The following is a 21,743-nucleotide window of genomic DNA, read 5'->3' on the forward strand; positions in this document are numbered from 1 at the left end:
ATATAAGTCTTTCGCCTTAATAATGGTGATGGCCTGATTGCAGGTGTGGGTAGAATGTCTCTGTATCTAATGTACATAAACAGTGTGCAAAAATGGCGACCAAGATATATGCATGTCACAAACTGCTTTAGCAAGAATGTGCAAAAAATGCCAGCTTTTTGTCATCATGCGTTAAAAGAGTTTGAAAGTTCAGCGGCGATATTTTGTGACGTGCGCGGTGTCACGGAAAACATTCCACCTAAAGACGGACTGACGCCTATGGCATAAAACGTTCTACGGTGAAATATTGCCGATCAGATCAAGTGTGAAATGGAGTTTAGCTCAATCATCCTTTGAAAAAGCCATATATGCTTTTGTTTGCAACATATGCCTGCAGTTTGTTCTAAGGAAGAGTGAAGCACGGTCATCAAAGATAAAAAAGCATAATTCCCAAATTTATGTCCTTCTATAAATCAGATGTTAGCATAAAATTGCAATATAATATCGCCAAACCTATCAAATGCCCTAAAATGTGTATTAAGCAAATACAAATATAATAAAAGATGCGCGTAATTCCGCAATTGCACCTGCAAGGAAATTACTTAGGGTAGCAAGAAAGAAACCGAACAATAAATAGTGGGCTCTTAGGTACAGCCAAAATTCATGTGGATCTACAGACTGCTGCGTGAAAGAAAAGTGAAAAAATATGACCATGGCTTGCCGTAACGTTTAAAAGGAAGACAGCTATGAAGTGCACGATAAATTGTACGTTCATTCAAAGTGCTTTTCATTTTATTCGGCGTATGCGCTCATCTTACGCTCCGGCGCACAAAAGCTACTCAGAAAAAAAGGTCATAAAATGCTTAAGGCCCTCATCGGCAAACACCCTATTTTTACTGGACTGGTAATGGTTGGTATTGAAGATATTTTTATATAGTGTGGATACGCTCTGCACAATTTACTTCTGTATTTAAAGGAGTGATGTACATGCGAGACGCTTATAGAGTGACTGCTGTAATTCATAAACGCAGACCAGATTTCGAGATGCTCTTAGTACCATTGGGTTACTAGAACGGTAACTACAGACCACGCAAAGGCATCAACATTCTTTTGGAATTACTTATCTTTGCTCCACCGTGTTTGAAAACCGTTTACGCAGCCAACTTCAGAATGGCTGCGTTAAAACTGTGCCTCTATTTTATGTTCATCAGCTCACTTAAGCCTTCGTCGATCAGCGCTGAGGTAAGACTGCATAAACATTTTCACTTGAATTTGAAATATAGAAATCAGTCAATTTAGTAATCTTAATCCTCGTGAAGTGCCTTCATAGTCAAAAGTATGTCCTTGATTTTCGCCAGATTTTCTGCCGCATTATTATGGCGACTCATGATGGAGCTTTCATTTGTTTCATATGATACATATGCCTTCTACTCAGTCACAATAAATGCTCCTGCTCTGAATTATACGTTCAACTGTATGACCTGCCGTTATTATGAGTGCAATATACATTGTATTATGACCGTTTATGGAAACATACGAGCTGTTTTTGAATGCTATAGATTTAAACAGGTTGTGGCAATATACCCCCCCCCCTATTTTGGAACGAACATGTTTAATAAAAAAAACGTTTAATCATGTTGTATTATTTCTGCAAAATATTCCAATACAACACGCATTAATTTTACATTTAATTGGTTCCGCTATTTTAAGATTATTATATCCATATTCATACACTTTCGCAACTTTTACGCAATCATTATTATTGCTTAAGTGGAGATATGCCCCAGCGTGCGGTAGTGATTTGTGTATAGAAAAGAGGATTCCTGATGTACAGCTGAGTGTCACCTCATATAAGTATTTTACGCTGAATTTCTGTCACGTTTACTGCAGCCAGCATAATATGCATTTTTTTTGTACACGGCAGCAATCTGAACTGGCATTCGGTGACCATGAGAGTGTCGGTGGTAAATGGGGCATTGGCAAGCAAAAGTCTTTGTTCCCCATTCAGAACATGTCCTCTATTCTCATCCTGTGCCATAACTTGCTGCATAAAATAGTTTTAAAATATTGTGCGATTAACGAAATAGAAAATGCCCGTCGCGTTCTGTGCGAATTCGATAAATGTTCCCATCGATAAAAAGTACCTTATTCAAAGGAGAACAGTTGTGTTTTGTGAATTTTGCATCGCATGCTGCATCACATTAAAAAAGACATCATTCAGCTCCATCATAGGCCATGTAATTTATGTGATGAAAATATCGGTCGTTATAATGATTGCAGAATTAACACACAGAAAGTTTCACTGCACTCCCACAAGTCTGCGATATGTCTCGGCTCTTCTGTGGCTGACGAACACCCCGCAATCTTTTGTCCTGTAATAGTAAAGGAACATTTATTTTCATGCTTTAAATCAACACGAATAACTCACATTTGAAATGTACCACTTGTCATTGATAGAAATAATGCATCGGAATACAAAAGCTACGGTTCTTGAAGGGGCGTCTTTTTCTCCAAATGTGAAATTTTTACGTAGCTGTAAAATGTGAGAAAACTCAGTACAGCTAATGTGTATTGCATCGACAGACACTGCTCGTGATTGGATCCTTACAGAGAGTGGGTCACTACGCGTCTTACGCGAAGTATGTGAAGTGCAATATTGGTAACGTGTGTAGCGTACAACTGACGAGGATCTTTATTTAAAACTTATAATGCCGAACAGCTTATTTGAATGGTCGCGCCATGCATTAGAAATGGCAGCAAAACTTACGACGTTCTGCATAAAACGAAGATACTACTGATGGCAAACCGAAATGGAAACAAAAAGTGCACAACCTTTGGTTGTAAATGTTTTTCCTTGATACGCAACTAGCTTTTAACGACCATGCCCCTACAATAGCACATTTATTTTTTCTATAGTTGGGAGAATTACTTCAAATGTTTTGTTGCTTTTTGTTATTACGTTTATTTCGCTGGCCACTCTCCTGACACTGGTGTATCACCAGTTACTGTGTAAGACTATGTAATGTTTCTCAAATTAATCTAACTTTCGCTATTTTTTGAATTACCAGATCAGGCCTATTCACTTTGGCTATATGTGATCCTATGTAACTATCTACTGATCGCTTGATTTTCCAGATGCATATCGCTCACCATAGAATTGGAGTGCCAGTTGGTCACCGTATGATAAATTTGTTGTAATTTCTATAGTAAGACCGCCGCAGTGTTACAATATATTTTTCCGAAACTGAAACATTTTTTTATTTACGGCAACTACTTTTAGACCTTTAAGGGTGCTGGTTTGTCTGTTGGTCACACCTTTGCTCTTAGGTCGTTACTAGAGCACTTGACGGGCCGATTGTTTCAGCCCGGGCCTGGCCGGGCCCGTTTTTACATTGGGCTACCCACCAGAGCCCGACCAAAAGTTTTATGGCGAGACCCGGGCCCAGCCCGGGCCCGGAAATAATCTACGTTATCCGCCCGGCCCGGTCCGCCACCTCTTTACCTTAGGCCCGAGCCCAGCTTCTCGGTCTCGGGCCGCCCGAACCCGGCCCGAGACCGAGAAAGATCGCCGAGCGGCATTACAAAAATTAAAGAAGAGAATGAAAGGAATTTATTCTTAAGGCATAAATACATGTCATATGCAATTATGAACACCATTTGAGCGGTCTGAACGCAAACACCAGCGCGAAAAGTAGTACGAATGACCCTGCCGAGCACATCTCCAGCAGTTTCAAACGGCGCGACCTTAATGCGGCCCAATCCACTTCTATCGCAGCACCGCCACAGTATTTTTCCATGTCGGGCGCCTCACTGCAAAGTATGCGCCGCCCCAGCCACTCGTCCCGCTCAACCGTATTCTAGTACACTATAGCCCAAGCGAAGCCACGACCGGTCGTGAGCGCAGCGCATGGATGGAGTAAATGGAGAAAGAAAGCTTCTAGTTCCTCCATGGTGTAGTGTAATGTGCTGCTGCTAGGCGGCCGGTTGAGAACATGCGTGCAATCATGGATGGACGCAGTGCCATATTTCAGCAGCGTGACGAATTATCTTACCAGTCATTGTTTTACCAATTTGCCTTTGAAGAATCAGCAAGTCGCGAATGCACTTGCACCGCGCTGAAAGCATTAATTACACTGTTTAGGTAAGGAATACAATGACATCCTTTGGTTTGAGGCGACTTTGGTCTTTCTGGACTTTATATTCCGTGCAAACAGTGCAAAATACGACGGAAGAATAAAAGGGAAGTACACAGGAGTAGCACTGCTAGCTTCCAGCTGCGCCGAGGCAACAGGTGTTTCAGAGTCGAGATGCGCGAGGATAACTCGATGGACGTTAGGTGCACAGCACGAGAAAGTCCCTGGGCCCGCATCAAAATACGCGAGCCCGGACCGGGCCCGGGTCAAAAAGCACATGCCGTGCCCGAGCCCGGCCCGAGCCCGTGAAAAAACTGCCCTACACTGTAAAAAGTATTCTTTGGTTTACGGTGAAAGTTGAAGGTAAAACGTTGCCGAACAATTTTCCGTAAATTAAAAACTGGAGTTTCCGTAAAACGGACAGTCTGTAAAAATTTTTCCCTAGAATGGAAAACGGAGAGTTCCGTCAAATGGAAAACGGTGTGTTCCGTAGAATGGAAAACGGTGATTTTCGTAGAATAGAAAATTGTGATTTTGTCCGTAGTTGTGAGCACGGAATTGTCTGTATTTTCCAAACACAAAACGGTGAGATCCGTAGAACGGAAATTCTGTAAATTGAGCCCCGTACTTTCCTACTTAAAAACGGACGGACCGTGGTGAGGAAAGGTATGCACAAAAAACACACAAAAAGAACAAAAGGCCAGACAGAAACATCTTTTTTTTGTTCTTCTTGTGTCCATGTTTTCTAAGCTTGCGTTCCTGTACCATGAATCCGTACCAACTTGTTCAGCTTTACCTTGCTTCGTATCAACGGGTGCAAAATTTGTTTTGTAAATGATGATGCGGGTGTATATCTCTAGCCAATGAGAAAATTGTTTGTTTCATTGAAATAAGTTATACCAAGTTGTACATTACAACATGGCTAACTCACTATAGATGTAGCTTGAAACGGGGCAGAAATCAATGCACATAAGCGGACATACACCACACTGAACATGCTGTGTGTGCACGTTTCCTCCTTGTGTAACTGTCTTCGACACCGCTTCATCTTCGCGTCAGTGTTGCCATGTTGCATTTGAGTACTGCACATGACGTGTACAAAGCATACATACAAATTCGTGCCCAAAAAGCAACAAGCCACCTGAATCTGAACGAAACTGCGTGTTTATTATGCTTTACTGAAAAAAACAACTTGCATGATAAGACACTAGAAGTGGGCTGACTATAAGAAGGATTGGTTGAGAATCGGAATGACTGGTTGCTTGCAGATGCCTCCTGCTTTGCTGAAAAGGGAAAAAAAACACCAGTCAATTAAGACCCTTTATTATCAGTAAAATCTCGGTACTAGAGACACTCGGTTATGAGAGACATTTGAAAATGGTTTGGTTGGTTTTCCTATGTTCACCATGCAAACAACATTGCATACAAGAGACATGGTTACAAGAGACACTCGGTTACTAAGAACAACCTTTTTAGGTCCCTAAGCAAGTTCTTCACTATTTATAAGAGACACAACCAGACACACTCACGTAACGCGGCTGACGTCGTACTAACCGGTATGCGCTGCAATTTTCATTCCCTTGGCTCGATTTTGTTCCGTTCCGCAGCCGGCTGCCATTCCTCACATGGTTGAGACTACTAATTTCACTGAATTTTCTGCCATTATGCTTCTATAATCGCTGTCGTGCTCCAACACCGACTCTGCGACAGAGTACCATAGAGTTGGATTTCCGTCACAGTGTCTGCGGTGCTGGTCAATTTGTATGCCGGTAATCAGACTCGGGAGCCATTGCCATGTTTCCATGAGACAGCTCAGTTCACACAATGATGTGTTTAAACACACTTTGGTGCTGATGTATAATAAAGTGGTCTAGTCCGACTCCTCAGTGTTTTTAGAATTTTTGGTTACAAGAGACCTTGGTTACAAGAGACATGTTTCCCGGGTCCCCTGAGTGTCTCTTGTAACAAGGTTTACTGTACCACTATCATCACCATTTTTACTCATATGCATCAACAATAAATGATTTCCAATTCACAAATGTAATTACCAGTGGTCTGGTCAAAACAAATGCTTCATAAAAAAATCTCATACTCTGCCTTGTTGGTATACATATGTCCCTAGCCTTATAACATGAAAAGCTTCAGATGAAACCTACCCAAGTCAATTGATGGCTCGCTTGGAACAGGCAAAGCTGTCACGTGCACACTGACATTCGGAGATTACATTTTTTGCATGTAGGTATAGCTACCACGACCACATACTGCGGACTATGGCTTTCAACTTTCACTGCTCTAACAGAAAACCTTGCAGATTTTACTGTTTTCCCAAAACAATGAAGCACTCTTGAAATGCGTTCAAACCGCTCATGTTGTACAATTAGGATGCAGAACAACCAAGCCAGAGGTACTGTCCAGATCACAAGCTTATAAATTAGTAACAATATGAAGAAAGCATGCCTGGCACCACAACATGTGCGCCTTTCAGCCCCTTTCAGATTTGATTTGTTTTGTCATGAAAGAAGTATCAATGTGCAATATACTTTTTACTTAAACAATGATAATTGAAAGTTATGGTCGTCAGTGCGTCAGCATACCATCTCGATCTCATTAAAAAGTTATAATTATGCGCTGTGTTCACCCAAAAATTTGCCGTTTTGTCAGTCGGCTTTTCGAAGCAACCTGTAGCACTTTCGCGACGCAAAGGCACCTGAAACAAGTACACATGGACCCCGTATGTGGCAGCTACAGGCAGTACCGTTTATTCGGTCCACTCCTTGACTTGCCACCCCAAAACCAAACAAACAATGCAACATGTCGTTCCAGACAGCGTGACTTCCGTGACGTGCTTAATTTGTGATTTTTTTAAGAATCCCGCCTCTCCTAAAGAAATTTTAAAGTAAAGCTCAAACTAAAGCAATGCCCAAACATGAGCGCTTCTCGTGTATTTTGAGAGTCAACTAGGGCCGAGCTATTTGCCCCAAATGCCTGCGACTTCAATGGCAACAGGACGGCCAAATTCCATGCTGTTAATAGATGCAGAGAAAAACACACTGAACTTGAAATATGTGCAACGTTCTGTTTTCAAAGTTTTACTTCTTCATACCGTAGCGTCGATAGTCCGTGGTAATTAGTTAGAATTCATGCTATTTGCCTGCAGTCTGTGACAAAATATTCTTAGAGCCATAGCCTCAACACTTTTTCTTTGGGTTTAACCAAAATGCGGATTCGACAAAATCCAGACAAAAATGCTTCCAATTAAACAGGTGCTTCTATATTTTATTTTCAAAGACAATTCTTTTTCTTGCGAAACTAACGACGAGGGTAGCTACAGGGGCTTGTTTGTACGGCATCTTTTATTTTGTTGTAGCGCAGGGCTGAACAACAGGTATAACAAAAAGGCACATTTGACGTGCACACAGTGTTAACTTCGAAGAACAGATTTATTTCCCGTTATCGTCACTATATATACCGTCAAAACGTCATACAACACGTGTAAAGGCTCGGTAAACATGAACTAAAGAAAACCCGGAACCACACGCATGCAGTTGTTTTAGCCACACAGATTGAGACATGTACACATTTAACGCGAACAAAGACAATCGAGCTCTTTCGAGGATAATGAAATTCAAGACTTACTGATGCATGCATCACCAAATGTTGATATGTTTGTAGTCTCGATTGCTAAGCGCATTATCTAGCACCTGCTTCTATTCATGATAACTGCTTTTTTGAATCTAGGTTTGCACTTGCATCTTTGGCAATGAAGGGCAAGAAAACCGTCAGCAGCCAGAGTATTTAATTTGTTATTGTGTTCTCATAGCCCGTAATTTACACATCTACCAGTTTGACCAATGTAGGACGGTCCACACCCAAGAGGAATGCGGTAAACAAGACACGCGATATAATCAATGAATTTGTTTTATGTTCCTTCTCGCATGCAGTATCAGAAATTCTTTATGGCCTTGACTTCCTACACAGGCTCATGAATTTATTAGGCTTCGAAAAAAAAACATTGCTGGCACTCCTTCCAGCAATCTTCTTTAATCTGTGGGGGAATCATAGTATGTAGGGGATGACAGCAATCTTTTTCTTTATGTCGGTACTGTACCTTTTATTGCGTTAGCAATTATATGGACACTCCAAAGCAGATTTCTGCCGTCGGCGTCGCCGTCGCCGTGAGGTTCCGTATGACGTCAATGGAGATGAAATCGTCGCCGCGCGCCGAACGCTGTATGTGCGCGTGAAAGGGCGCGAGGGACGCGCGCTTTCACGGGGAGTGAACCCTTGGCGGAGAACAAACGCGCGTTCTGCGCCGTGCTCTCTTAAGGGCTGCAGAAGTAGGCGTCTCTTTCCTCCTTTACAATCACCATATATGTAGAGCAAACTCGCCTTCTTCCGACGCGCGAAAGGCCGTGGGGGGGGGGGAGGGGGTGAGGGAAGGGAGGCGACGCTTAGCTGCGGCACCAAGTGCCTATTTATATCAGAGGCTCTGGCAACAGTCACCAACGCCGCACGCATTTTGTGCGAACGCGGGCAAAACGCTGACGGCGTCGACAACAGTTCTGCGCGTTGCTGGTGCTGATGCATGTCCAAATTTATACAGCTGATAAAACTACTAACCTTACTCCGTATAGCTCTCTACAAATTTGCTATCGCAATTGATGCTTCGCCTTTCACGTGAAACTGCGACAACTTTTTTTGCTGTGCCTTTTAAGCAGTCCTGCTGCGACTGACACGAGCACGTGGCTCGGGTAACCAAGCCACGTGCTCACAGAATAGCGAGCACGTTTAACTCGCAGAATAGCCCTCACATATGCTAGTGTGTAATCACCTAGTCTTCTAGACAAATTGAGGTATTCAGATGTAGTGCGAGAGCGTTCTGAACTGGGCTGGTTAGTGCATGTTTAGGAAGGAAGTGAATGGGGCCACAGACAGGATAAAGGGAATATGTTGCTGTGCCCGTTGCCTTCACTTTGTTCTGGCAGTAGTACTGTTCAATCCCTTCAAAATATTCATATATTTTGGTCACCTGACCATGTGACACAGCTGCGTGCTCAGGCTATATTTTACCTTGTTATGATACCTTCCAATGTCACACGCAAATCTGTCGGGGCATCTTCACCTATTATAGTAAGCTGAACAGTGGCTAACAGTGAGCTTAACTGTGGCTACACTTAGTTACCATGGAGCCCATGCATGACTGTGTTAGAGGTCAGGATGCAGGTGTTTTTGCATACTCATAGTGGCAAACTAGACAAAGAATTATTTTATTGGTGCATGTTTTATCTGCTGCCTGAAATCCCGAATTCCGGCACTTTATTAATTTTTTGAACACCACTCATGTGCAACCTAGACAAGTGTGAAACAATACCACTTTCAAGTCGACGTCCTCATGCTGAACCAATTGGTTGCCACAGGAAAAACATAACATCATTTATCTTTTGGATGCATCTGCAACAATTATTATACTTGTATAGGCATTGTCACTCCACCACCATTTGCAGTCATTGTCCATTAGGACTGCATATGCAAGACTGATATACAATAGAGTGGCACAGCTTACCAGAACAAATAGCACAACGCAAGACTGCTTTGCCACTTGTGTTGCAAGCAGGCCCTCATGGCTCAGAAACTGAATGCAAGGCGGCACACAGACATCCTTCACTGGTGCAACAGCTGCAAATGAAATGCTGATATCAGTTACTTTCTGACCGGTCATGCAAAGCAAAGCACAAACATTTTTATATACAATTACACTATTTTATATGAGCTCGTCACTGAGTTACTGTATTGCTGTGAGATAGCTCACAGTATTTTATAAAGTGCTAATGACCTCGTTGAACTTATTTGCAAAAAACTTTATGCAGCACCTTCTATTCGAAAAATGAGCTCACAAAATATTTTGCCCGGAATAACTTACGACACATGCACGCATTTTAGAATAATTATTGCAGTGATGCGTGTAAGATGAAAATTAGTCTATGCAACTCGAGACAGTAAGTGTGAACCTCCCTTCAACATCCGTGTTGACATATATTTTGGTTTGTTTTTATACTTATTAGGAATATATATAACTTTGGAATGTTCATAATGCACGTTTGGCCACCGCTATTCTATGTCAAGGTTACGTTAAAAATTACTTTTCGCATGCATTTGTTTACAATTACGGCCGCATATGGGCAGAATTTACGCGGCAATCCTCCCTCCCAGAATACGTGATATGCTCACGTACTGGGTCAGAACATTAATCGTCAGCTTGGTAGTTGTCGAAAAAAAATCAAATACAGATTGCCAGGTAGAAAATAGACCGTTTCTTTGCAACAACCCTTAACGGGTATCACGCGGACAACTTTCAATTGCGATCGTGCACGATTGCTCGGGCTCTACCACAAACGAAAAGGGCACCGTGTGACAGCCGTGTTGCCTAACGCTGCAGATGACACAAGGTTACGGCAGTAAGCACGCTCCACCGTCATTTCGTTATAATGAAGGGGCATGCACATCGAACATGCTCTATGAGGTCTTCATACATGAGCAATCTTCCAATCCCGAGTGTGAACACTGCGATTATGCACGCCCAGCCAGGGCACTGCGTCCGAAGCTTATAATAATGGCAAAAAATTTCACTGTGATGCAATGCGTCCCCCAATATTGGTAACACAGCGCTGCACCGCGTCAGGAGAGATTACTAAGGGGTACAACGCCTTCACTTAACTTTGGAACGCCGAGCACACAGCACAACACAGTACTAACTGGAATGCTGACGTCAGTAAACCAGCGGCCACATACAGACAACAAAGGAGCTGCTAGAGGCGTCAACGCCGCTAATATTGTCTACGCGCCTCAGTTGTAGTGAGTATGCATTCAACACAACAAATGCAACACCCCTTTATCACAGACTCGCAACGTCACTTTGTCAATCCTCATGGCCAAGGAATGTCGTTACAAAGCGCGCTCACACAACACAATTGAGCCCATCATCGGCCATCGCGGAGCATTTCGCACGCGCGAAGTGCACCAACAACGAAAAAAGGACACTTAAATCACTTACTTGTGTAACAATCCAGCGCCGATGTCTTCCTATTTAGAGTGAAATCACAAATGCGATAGGAATACCACCTCCACCGTCCACCATTAGTACCCACTCGTACGGTTGTTTGTGCCGGAGAAATGCAACCCAGCGTGTAGGCGCGATGAAGGAGTGGTAAGCAACACCACCGCTCAAACCTATCCTGCTTCTTTTTGTGTGTTTACTATGCTCGCATGCGAATAATGTTCAAACAGCCTTATCTATGGTGATATTAAGTAACTGGCAGTGACAGTAGACAATGTCTTTTCGTTATATTCTTTGCGTGTTCATTTTTCACTCGTAACATGTTCAGTTGCCCTCCACATGAAATTTCGGACGGGTCTCCGTATTTCAAAAACGGAGCGCGCGTCCGTGCTTTTTACGTAGAATCCCGCCGTTCTTCATAAAACAGAATGGTGTACGTAAATTTTACGTAGGGTTTTGCTGTAAAATTACGAAAATTTTTCACAGTGTACCCAGACCGCGGGCCGTGCCGGGCCCGGGCTTTCGGGTAAGCCCGAGCCCGTGCAGTGCTCTAGTCGTTACTACATAATATCTAGCTCATGCTGCACCTGATATAAAAAATTACTCGCTATTCCACTGCTCATGAACGTAGATTACCAGCGAAACAGTTTAGCACAAGAGATAGAGGTGACAAATAATTTAAATCAAAGGTATCAGCAAATTCTATTTCGCTTGAGCGGTGACGGTGGGTATCCCGAAGAAAGACACAGGCGCACACACTTTATTTTTATTTGTGATCTTGATCAGCGGCATACATTCGCGTGGAAGACTACCGTCACCTCGGGGTGCCGGAGGAAACCAAACACGCGCGAAGAGACCGCCACGCCGGGAGAGCGGAAGGAAACCAGACATGCAAGCACTTGGAACAACGACAAAGAGAGGGCGGTGCGAGCGTAAACACGGCCGACGGGGATCGCACAGCGGCAAATGTTTGAGAAACCCTTATTATTTACCTGAGAGTCTAGTGATATCGAAAATGGTGCCTAATAATAACTAATGTACTGAAAATGCATATCCAAGTGATAAGATTTATAAGCATTTGTATAGAATGAAGCAATTTTGTATCAAATTCAGGAGCTGAGTTTTTGCAGACGCAGATTTGAGGACGGACACGAAAAATCACGGAACCTTAGCAACAGACAGCTTCACTGTATAAACGTAGTGAGAAATGGTATATTAAATTGGACTACCTGGCATGCCTATAAAATCAAAATCGAATGACTGACGGCGTCCGCTAGTGATGTTTAGTTCTTACACTTCGCGTGGTCTTTCGCAACTATCGTAGCATTTACCTTCCAGAGGAAGTCGTTAAACAATGAAATGATAGCCAGCCATTCTTCTACGACTCATTCAAGTTTTTGTCCTGCATCATGGCTTGTTTGTGGGCCGATGTCAATGATTCCGAACTCATCCCCTCCCCAAAAAATAAGAGCCAGGAGAAACAAGTCAACCTATTCATCTGCAGCTTCGTAATGCTGATGGGAGAATATCGGGTTCAACCAGTATCTTTTAGCGATCAGTGTCTCGTAGCATTGTGTGCTGGAAAAAGAAAAGATAAAAGTTGTTCAGATTTGTTTGTGAAAATTGGTCACTAATAGATAGGATTTTAAAAGACGACGTTTTTACAAGCTCTGTCATAGACGCCATCGCAAAAGTTGACATATTGTATTACAAAAATGTTGGAGAACACTGGGAGCGTTACGGCAAGAAGTGAAAATGAAGGTCATTGAAATTGTAGAAAGAGTGCTTCGAGCCAACCTAAGCACTTTCGCTTCAAAAGTGAGAAGAGAACCTGGAACGTTTGAAGAAGAAATAAGTACCATAAAGCAGAAATTGGAAATTATAGATAAGGAGAAGTACGAAAGCTCAATTGTCAGAGCTCGGCCCGAGCGTTTGATAAGTGCAGTGCTTCCTACCAAGCGTGCACTAGGATTGGAAAAAAGTGCGCACGTGAACGAAATGGAAAAAGTAGAGTGCAAAAGCCCTTTTTTGACGCAGCGGACAGGCATCTAAAGAGAGTTTTATGAACATTAAAGTGCATTTATTCGTGTACTGAGGTCGACTTAGATGCCTTCATATATAACTTTATCTCTCTAATGCCGCGAGGAACCGCAGAAACGAAAGAAAATTTGGAAAGGCTTATGTCGCTGGAAGAAGTTCAGAAAGGTATTAATGATCTTGATTCCGGGAAGTCTCTGGGCCCAGGTGGGCTTACCGCTTCATTCTATAAAGTTGTAAAAGATAACGTGGCTGTAGCCTTAGTGCCACTCTCTAACGAAGATTTGGATAGGCGGGTAATTCCGCCATTATTTATTACGTCACACACACCTAAGCTAAAGAATGATTTCATGCAAGTTACCTTGTAATGGAAGATATCTCTCAGAAAGATAGATTACAAAATATTTGATGAAAATTAATATGAGGCTTCAAACTATAGTACAAAGATTACCCGGCGAACTACAAACTCATGGCCTAAAAGGTGAATCAATAGATACAAAAAAACTTAAAATCCGGTTCGTTTAAGGATGTTGTGATGCTAATTCTCACAGCTTCGCAATGCTGCAGTTAGATGTCGAACAAGTGTTTGATAGAGTACCTTACGATCTAGTGTTGGCTATATCACAACACGTGAAGCGCGCATCAAAGTGGAATGTTTACCACGTCAGGGTTGCCTTCTGTTGCCATTGCTTTTTTCCATGTATATTACATCTTTTTGCTTGAGTATAATCAATAGCGCCACCGTACGAGGATTTCTTCTCCATATATCGGAAATACTTCTCCCTGCATATGCAGACCACATTCCACTATTTTGTGCTTATCATGAAAGCGTCATTATTGCTGTAAATGTTGTCAAAGATAGGTGTGGGGTTAGTGGCAGCGTAATCAAATGGGGAAAGCGCTTGTGAATTTGGCATGGATATTGGCCAGCGATCCCCAAGCATTTTCTGTAATATCAAGTGGCATAGGACTCTCGATTATCTGGCCAAATCCAACGACAGTGGAAGAAGCCGCCACGTACAAAAAGCAAATAGCTGAACACAACAAGAACATTAGGGAAAACCGCACTATTTTACCCCACCCTCACTCTTCACTAAACACGGAACAAGCACATGTCCTTCGCAAAGTTCAAACTAACACTTTCGCCCCCTCCCCCCCCCCCCCCCACCCCCACTCATACTCTGCAACTTCGAATGGCGTAGCACAGCTCACTGTCCCAACTGTTCGGAGATAACGGCAGATACAGAACACATCGTGTACTCATGTAACACTGCCATTACCTCTCCTTATTTCCCTTACCCTCCCCCTCCTTCCTGGATTGCTTGGCTTCAATCCGACTTGGCTAATCATCAGTGGGCCTTAGCGGAGCACGCGGTCTTCTTTACTGGGCTTTAGTGATGGCCTTAAATAAAGTTTCTTCCTCCTCCTCCAGCATCCTATTTCGGAGTGTCGTTGGAAAATTATAAAGAGAGTGAGCCTTTGTGGCGGCGGAAAGTCGTCGCAGGACGCGAAAAGGCTGATAAACTAAAGTGCTTTGATCGGTCAATTTTTACGACCGCAACAACGCGTAATGCTATTAATAGGCAAACTATGGTATATAATGCAAGGAATTCATTATTGTCGTGTGAATTTGCAAAAGTTGCGCAGAGATTTTGCAGTTTTTTTCTTTCGGGATCCCGACGTAGAAGCACACACGCCGAACCAACCTATTTCGTCGTGTGTGCTACCGAGGTTTCAGATTGTCGCGCTTGTACGCATGACAGCCAGTTAGCAGAGTCAAGTTTTTCCGAAATGTATCAGACCCGTTTCTGCGGACTGTTTGTCAGGTTATACTGTGATGACGATCATCCAATTTAGTACTCACATTGGAACGTATGGCCTCGATAGATACCTAAAAGATGTCTACCTGTGGTGTATTTTTATGCGGGCTCATTTTTGTTGGAATACGTTTGAACTGTGCCGCGGAAAAATATACAGATTTATGTGATAATGTCCTACCTCTCTATAGATCACACTATTGTGCCGACCATGGACAATTAAATTTTCTTAAGAGAGTTAAAAGCATGAATGTATCAAGAGGCCTTTTTTTTCTTCAAATTGCGTCTAAGTACGTTAGTTGTAAAGACTTATGAAGAGGAAAAGGCATATTTCCTACATTGGGGGACTCACTGTTTCATTTGCCGGAAGCCAGGAGCGATCGATCATGTATTTCAAGGTTGTTAAGCATTTTTCAACGGGCAACAAGAAAGACATACCTGTGGACGCTTTCGGCTTAAGAGTTTTGCCAGTTGAAAAGAGGATGGCATTCCATTTGACATCATTATGCTCCCGGGCCTCCTCATCGGCAATCAAGAATGGCAGTTTGGAACGCTCTCATTGACGCAAAGCTGATACAGCTATATTTCAAAAGAAAGTATTAGTAGAATTACAGCATTGTACCAGTTTCAAGCCCCAGAGCTTGAATGGCTCCAAAGAGTTGAAGCATTGCTAAAGATGCGCGAATATTAATGGGGTCGCGAAAATCAAGTTCCTGAGACTGTTCCCGCGAATGCATCTTTTTCGGTGCTTGTGCTGTGCCATTTGGCAAGCGAAAAAAAAAAGAAAAGCATTGTTTAAATATCTGGCTTCTGTACTAGACGTCGTGTGTTCGAAACACGTCCTCGCACAATTTTAATTGTGTTTATTTAATAATTTATGAAAAAGTTCTTTGTTTTAAAGGATGAGTTTGCAAAGTCATGAGGCCGTTTTAAGCCAGGTAGACGAAGTTTAGGCAAATATGTGTATTGACTACGACTCCAATTGTCGGTGACAAAATATCACGTCGGAGGTTCGTGAGCCCACAAGTAGGTGGCGGCAAGCGTGTAGAAGGTTGTGTATTCACAGAAGTTCACCTATTGATCCCTATATGGCACTACATGTTTAGGAGACACGAAATGGAAAAACAAACGTAATGGAACAGAAAATTACACCAGGCACCTAGCCAAAGAATGCTACGCTTTAAAATTTTTGCGTGTGCTAAAACGAACACGTAATCCGTTGTTGTGCGTCACTTTTACAATGCATATTTTCGTCCTAATTGCATGTATAGTTTAAAGCGCTACCATCACTCAAGTTTTATAAAACTGACCAATATTTTGTTTTGGATTATTCTTGTGCACTCTTTTGCAGGCAAAAAGCGGTATCAACAGTAAACGTGCGTAATGTTTATGGAGTCAAGAATTAAGAAGAAAGTGCTCAGGCCGGATGCCCCGAAAGGTCGACACATGTTTTTAAATTTTCTTTTACAGAATGTGGAATATCCGAGCCTGTCGGAAGAGTTATCAATGGGAGTGCGATATCGAAACTTCAGGTTCCTTGGATGGTAAAGGAGTATTTCGCTCATGTGTCCTTTGTCGAAGCTTGTGAATAGTGTAGAACTTGTGAACACAGTTATGGTGTATTTAATTTCGATGCAGGTTCTTTTTCTTTAATGGTTGTGGGAAGACGTCATGGCGTTTGGTTGCCCACACTTATTTGTGCACTATCACAGATGCTGTTGCTCTTGCCGCCGTTCTTTCCGTCTTGTCGCCGTTCTACTCTCGCGCTCAGCAGTCGAGGCGCAACATCGTCGTCGTCGTCGAGTCGCTAACGGCTCGCCGTAGGTTCATACGGTTCTCGGAGGCGGACCCTCCGAGAACCAAATTGAGGTCAAAGCCATTTGTTGTAATACGCACACAAAGCGTTTAATCAAACAATGAAAAAATCACAAGAAACACACTCGGAGCTAGGACGTATTCAACGACACGCGAGTTCGGGCAGGCCGCGAGTGTGAGTGCATACAACAGTTCTACGTCGAGAAGCGCAGAGGAGGCGGCGAGAGAAGCGGCATTGGTCTCACCAAAAGGTGGATGTGGTTGACCGTCGAACAAGAGACCAGAGCGCAGCAGCTCTGGCTTGGAGAGGGGACGCAGGCGGCCTGGAGGCACGCGCATTTGGAGGTGGTGTTCTGGCTAGGCAGCTGGGCGCAAACTCAGGCCCGTAGCCCGACTGCTTGTGCTCTGCCTACGGGCGCAGGGGTTCGCCGGCCTCGGGCAGCAGTCCGTGATCGGGTGGAGTGGCGACGCCCGAGAACAGCATGGCAGGAGGCCCCGGTCGGGGGAAGTCCTGGAGGCTCCGGGACCCGACAGCCCGTCTTCAGCTCCCGGTCTGATGGGCGACCTTCTCCTGGCGTCTCTTCTTGAAACCACCCTTTTTAGTGCGAAGCACTTCAGGAGCGCGGGCCGTCGGCGGCGTCCGTCGTCATCGCACTCACAAATAAGTGCTCAAAACAGGGTCAAAACAAGTTCACAATTGATCAAAACCGCTTAAAAAACTAATATGATTCCGAACAACCTAAAAGAAAGGAATACTCGTTAAATAATCGAATTAATTAACACTAATTCGTTAGAAACGCTTCTCACCTGGTTTCCCACCAGTTGTGCCTTAGCACAGGCGTCAAAACGGATGATAAATTTCTAAACACAAGATAAACGCAAGGGACACAAAGGGAAACACCGGCGAATCACTGCTTAGCCCATCCCCAGCTTTCACCTTGAATGGAACTGCATTACCGCCGAGTTTACCATGGCCACTGTCCCGGACCGGTACCCAATTTTTCTCTGCTAGTGAGCCTCGCATTTCCTCCACTCTGGTCGATTTGTGCTTTCCTGATTGGCCGCTGGAAGCTCCGTGTTTTCTTCTGATTGGTTTCTTTTTTTTTTATTTTGTCTTGCGCTGCGCGGTATCGTGCCTGCCGCTCGTCGACGTCATTGTGTTCCATTCATCACGGAATTCGTCTCTGCTCCCGTACTCTTTATCGGCCTGTTTTTCGTTTCCAACCACGGCACTGTCTCGCGCACTACAGTCATTACATTAATCAAGCTAGTGTAGGGCAAAAAATGAAAAAAAAAACTTTTATGGTGTAGTTCAAAGGTAGGCCAGCCATTATGTCTCATTAAGCTTCTACAACGTATCCGCATAAATCGAAAAAAAATAACTACTCCATATCCCTCTAGTTCTTTTTTTTTCAGGGTACATGTATGACTTACATATTCAACTAAATACGGCCAAAGACGAACACTAGACAACACAAATAAAAAATGGGTTACAGTGGTGACTTACCTTATCTTTGAGTACTAGGGTTAGTGGCCGACGTTCTTGCAACAAAACGTTACGGCTAGCACAGAAAAAAACGCCTCAGGCTTCAAGTATACTTTTGGAAGGTTATATTAGGCTGCCTTTTTATATTGAATTCGGCGTTAACTAGCATGTCACACAGCCAGCTTGGCATATACAGTGCGAATGCAAGACACCCATCTTGTCGAGGAAGTGTTGTGCCGTCAACCGATTAGGATGTTATTTTATAGTGAAGCTGTCAAGCGCAGGTTCAAGGCGATCGCGTCAGTGTAGTAGACCGACGAGCGTGTACAACAATTCTGGAGCCATCCCATGATGATGATGATGATGATGATGATGATTTATTGGCATCCCCTTTGAAACAGGGTGGCGACAAATAGTCACCTAGCCTGCTTGATTTAATCAGGTATACTACACATGTTCTTTATCTAGCATTTTTGTATACCTCTCATTAATCTTTCTTTTTCAAAAATTTAGCTTGTACCGCTGCCTATGATTTTAAGAGATCAGGTCGTATCCATCTTTTCCCTGCTTTTTTCCACCAGTACTCTAATCGTCTCTTGCTGATCTCTACGGCTGATCTGTTTATGTTTCCTTCCACTTTAAACCCAAGCGCTTCTGGAAGTTGTACGTTACCTACGGTTCTCGGTGGGTGAATCCCTTCGCAATCCATTAGGGTGTGATGAGTGGTCTCCGGATCTTTACTGCAGCATACACATGCCTCATATAGTACCGAATATTTGCTCCGGTATGTTTTGGTCCTTAGGCAACCGGCTCGAGCCTCAAATATCAAGACACTGCCCTTTGTGTTATCCTACAGATTTTCCTTTCTAATTTCGTTCTTGTCATCCTTGCAAATCGCCATGGTCCTTTTTATTTCTATTCTTTGCATCGCCTATTCTTTACTTCGCTCCAAAGCGTAGCGCCACCTTGCGGCCCCCAGTGAAATCTCCACATCTCGTGGAGCCAAAATGACGACGTGTGGTTACAAATCTTCAACAATTTGTTGAAAACATGGTGAATGTCTGCGAAATGAAGAGGTAGGCACGGCTCCTCATGTAGACCCGATGTATCAATAGATACACTCAGGTGACCTTGGGTAATTTAAGGTCTTCGCAAAAACAGGCTTGGTTTTTTTCTGTTCGTGGCATCCGCGACTGTCTTTGGATTGGCCTTCAAGGCACTGGACCAAGTCTACGCCTTTTCTTGCGAGCATGTCGTCCCCTTGCCAAAGGTGTGTAGAAACTTTCCTTCTCAGATGCGATGACTTCAGGCGGAGTTGCATTGGAACGCCTAATAAAAGCGATTGATATCAGGAGCATTTCATGAGGCCGTTGCATTCCACGGTGCTTCAAGATGGGGCTCGCTTTTCCCGTCTTCTGGAGACCAATGCCTTGGTATTCTTTGTTGGCGGAAAGGCGCAATTGCCGACTAAAATTATCCAGCCTGAAGGTAACTTGTCGACAGGAAGGGATTTCTTCCCTCCTACACAATCTCAATAGCTCTGTCACAGATGGGCGAGGCATTGACATCAGCGTTCAACAAAGCCCTACGCTACAGAAACACAATGGTCAGACCTTGTAGAAATCCTTGGCAGCCACCTTGGCAAGCCAGCAAGCGCCATGCCACGTGTAGTTATGCAAGGCATGATATAAACATGACGCTTATTGGCGTTTGTACAAAGCTAGTCGTAACGCTACCCTACTGAAAACCGCCACTATCATCTGCAACCGCGTTCAGGAATGCCTCGCTGAGAATCTGAAAGCTCATGCCTCGGCTTCAGTGCACATAAACCGAACTTCTGGGTGACAGAATTCTGACAAGGGGAGATTAGAACCGAACTCAAACAATTTCCTGCTATCTTCCAATACTTCAGACTATTAAGACATTTCACCCGCCCCACGCATTACTCAAACGCGACGAAGTGGTGTCCTGGAGGTAATTGCGGGCAAAGACAATCGTCCATCACACGCTGTACCACGGGATGTATCCCACTCAATATTGAAACGCTTCTTCCAATTATGACGCAGCGGTTACGCTTCACCACCTCACATGAGCATTCAGATTTCAAACCATTACCGCGGAACCTGCACACGAAGGCAGAACAGTTGGAATATTGGCTGTCCGGCGTCGACTCCCAGGACCAGCACAATAAGGTCACAAGAGCGCACCAGGCGGCTACACTTCGTGGGGTCCTGGACTTCGGGCTCCACCTACTGCCGAGGGTACCCGGCGACTAGTTCCCCGGTGCGATTTTGCACGCAATAATTCTTTCTTTCGCTCTTCCTGATCGGTCGACATTTTAGGGGCGAAGCTCCTTATAGCGGCACCCGTTCCGTCCCCGTCGTAGTAGTAGTAGTAGTGTGTAACCAGTCTGAGAAAAATGAGAAAAAAATTCCGAAGTTGTGTCCGTAGCGCGCAATCGAACCAGGGACCCCTCGCTTCCGAGCGCGCGGCGTTAGCCCACTACGCCACGAAGCGGACATGGACAAACGCACCACGATGGCTATAAATACCCAACATTAACGAAAGGCCGCGTTTCTAGCGCGTTCCTAACGCGTTTGTGCTAGCGCGTTACGGCCCGTGTAAGAAGCTGGTGTAAGACGCTGTGGCATCTCCACCTTACCTTCAACGCGTTTCGAACGCGCTGCCCAAAGCGGTGGCAAGTCAAGTTCAAGTCGAGGGGTGTTTATGAATACGGGGGGTATACTCTCTCAGCAGTCATGTGATGGCGTCGGCAAACGCGGTGCACGTTCCGGCATGTGTAAATGGCTGCGTAAGACGCTGTGGCCGCTCCCCCTTACTAGAGAGTACTGCACGTTTCTAACGCGTTTGTGCTAGCGCCCCCTTAAGCGGGAGATCCGATGATTCCCTCCGGAGCTTCGCCCACTCATCATCATTCACCCCGTGGATATGCTGTGATTTCTTTTTAATAGGAGAATTGCATAGCTAGATATCTGCTTAGAAAACTAGTCTAATATTTCCAAGAATACTCTTCACAATAAAAGTCTGTATCACCTGGAATTGTGTTGATGGCTAACATTACCTAGGCTGTGTAAACCACTTAAGTACTAACAAATAATGTCAATTGAAAAATGGCACTGTTTTAGCCTAAATGCAATAGCAGCGCCGGTGTAATTCAAAGGCATAGGTTTGGATACCTCTGGCGTAAGTTGATGTTTCTTGTGCGCTTTCATTGCCTTTTACTCTACAATATTTACATTTCAATTTAAACAGTTATTTCACCCGACGCTTTCCTTGGTTTTATTATCTGCTGACTTTGTATGGTTATGACCAAAGCAATCGGGCTCCTCTGTTCCCTTTCTTTTCGTTCAATATTGATTACGTTCTTTTGACAGATATGAAAAAGTTTAATTTAGAGTATT

At 43.8% G+C, this 21,743-nt stretch overlaps 1 protein-coding gene across 1 annotated transcript in view; it reads left to right on the forward strand.

Annotated features, from left to right (window-relative positions):
* The first annotated feature begins 1,086 nt into the window (after nt 1-1,086).
* LOC125940005 (granzyme F-like) overlaps nt 1,087-21,743 on the forward strand; it is a 41,764-nt gene continuing 21,107 nt past the window's right edge. The window contains exons 1-3 of the mRNA XM_049655665.1: nt 1,087-1,221; nt 16,372-16,396; nt 16,491-16,564. Of these exons, the coding sequence (XP_049511622.1) occupies nt 1,150-1,221; nt 16,372-16,396; nt 16,491-16,564 (171 nt within the window). The 5' untranslated portion in view covers nt 1,087-1,149. The remainder of the gene's footprint in view (nt 1,222-16,371; nt 16,397-16,490; nt 16,565-21,743) is intronic.

Source organism: Dermacentor silvarum, chromosome 9 (genome assembly GCF_013339745.2).
Source record: "Dermacentor silvarum isolate Dsil-2018 chromosome 9, BIME_Dsil_1.4, whole genome shotgun sequence".
NCBI classification, from domain to species: Eukaryota; Metazoa; Arthropoda; class Arachnida; order Ixodida; family Ixodidae; genus Dermacentor; species Dermacentor silvarum.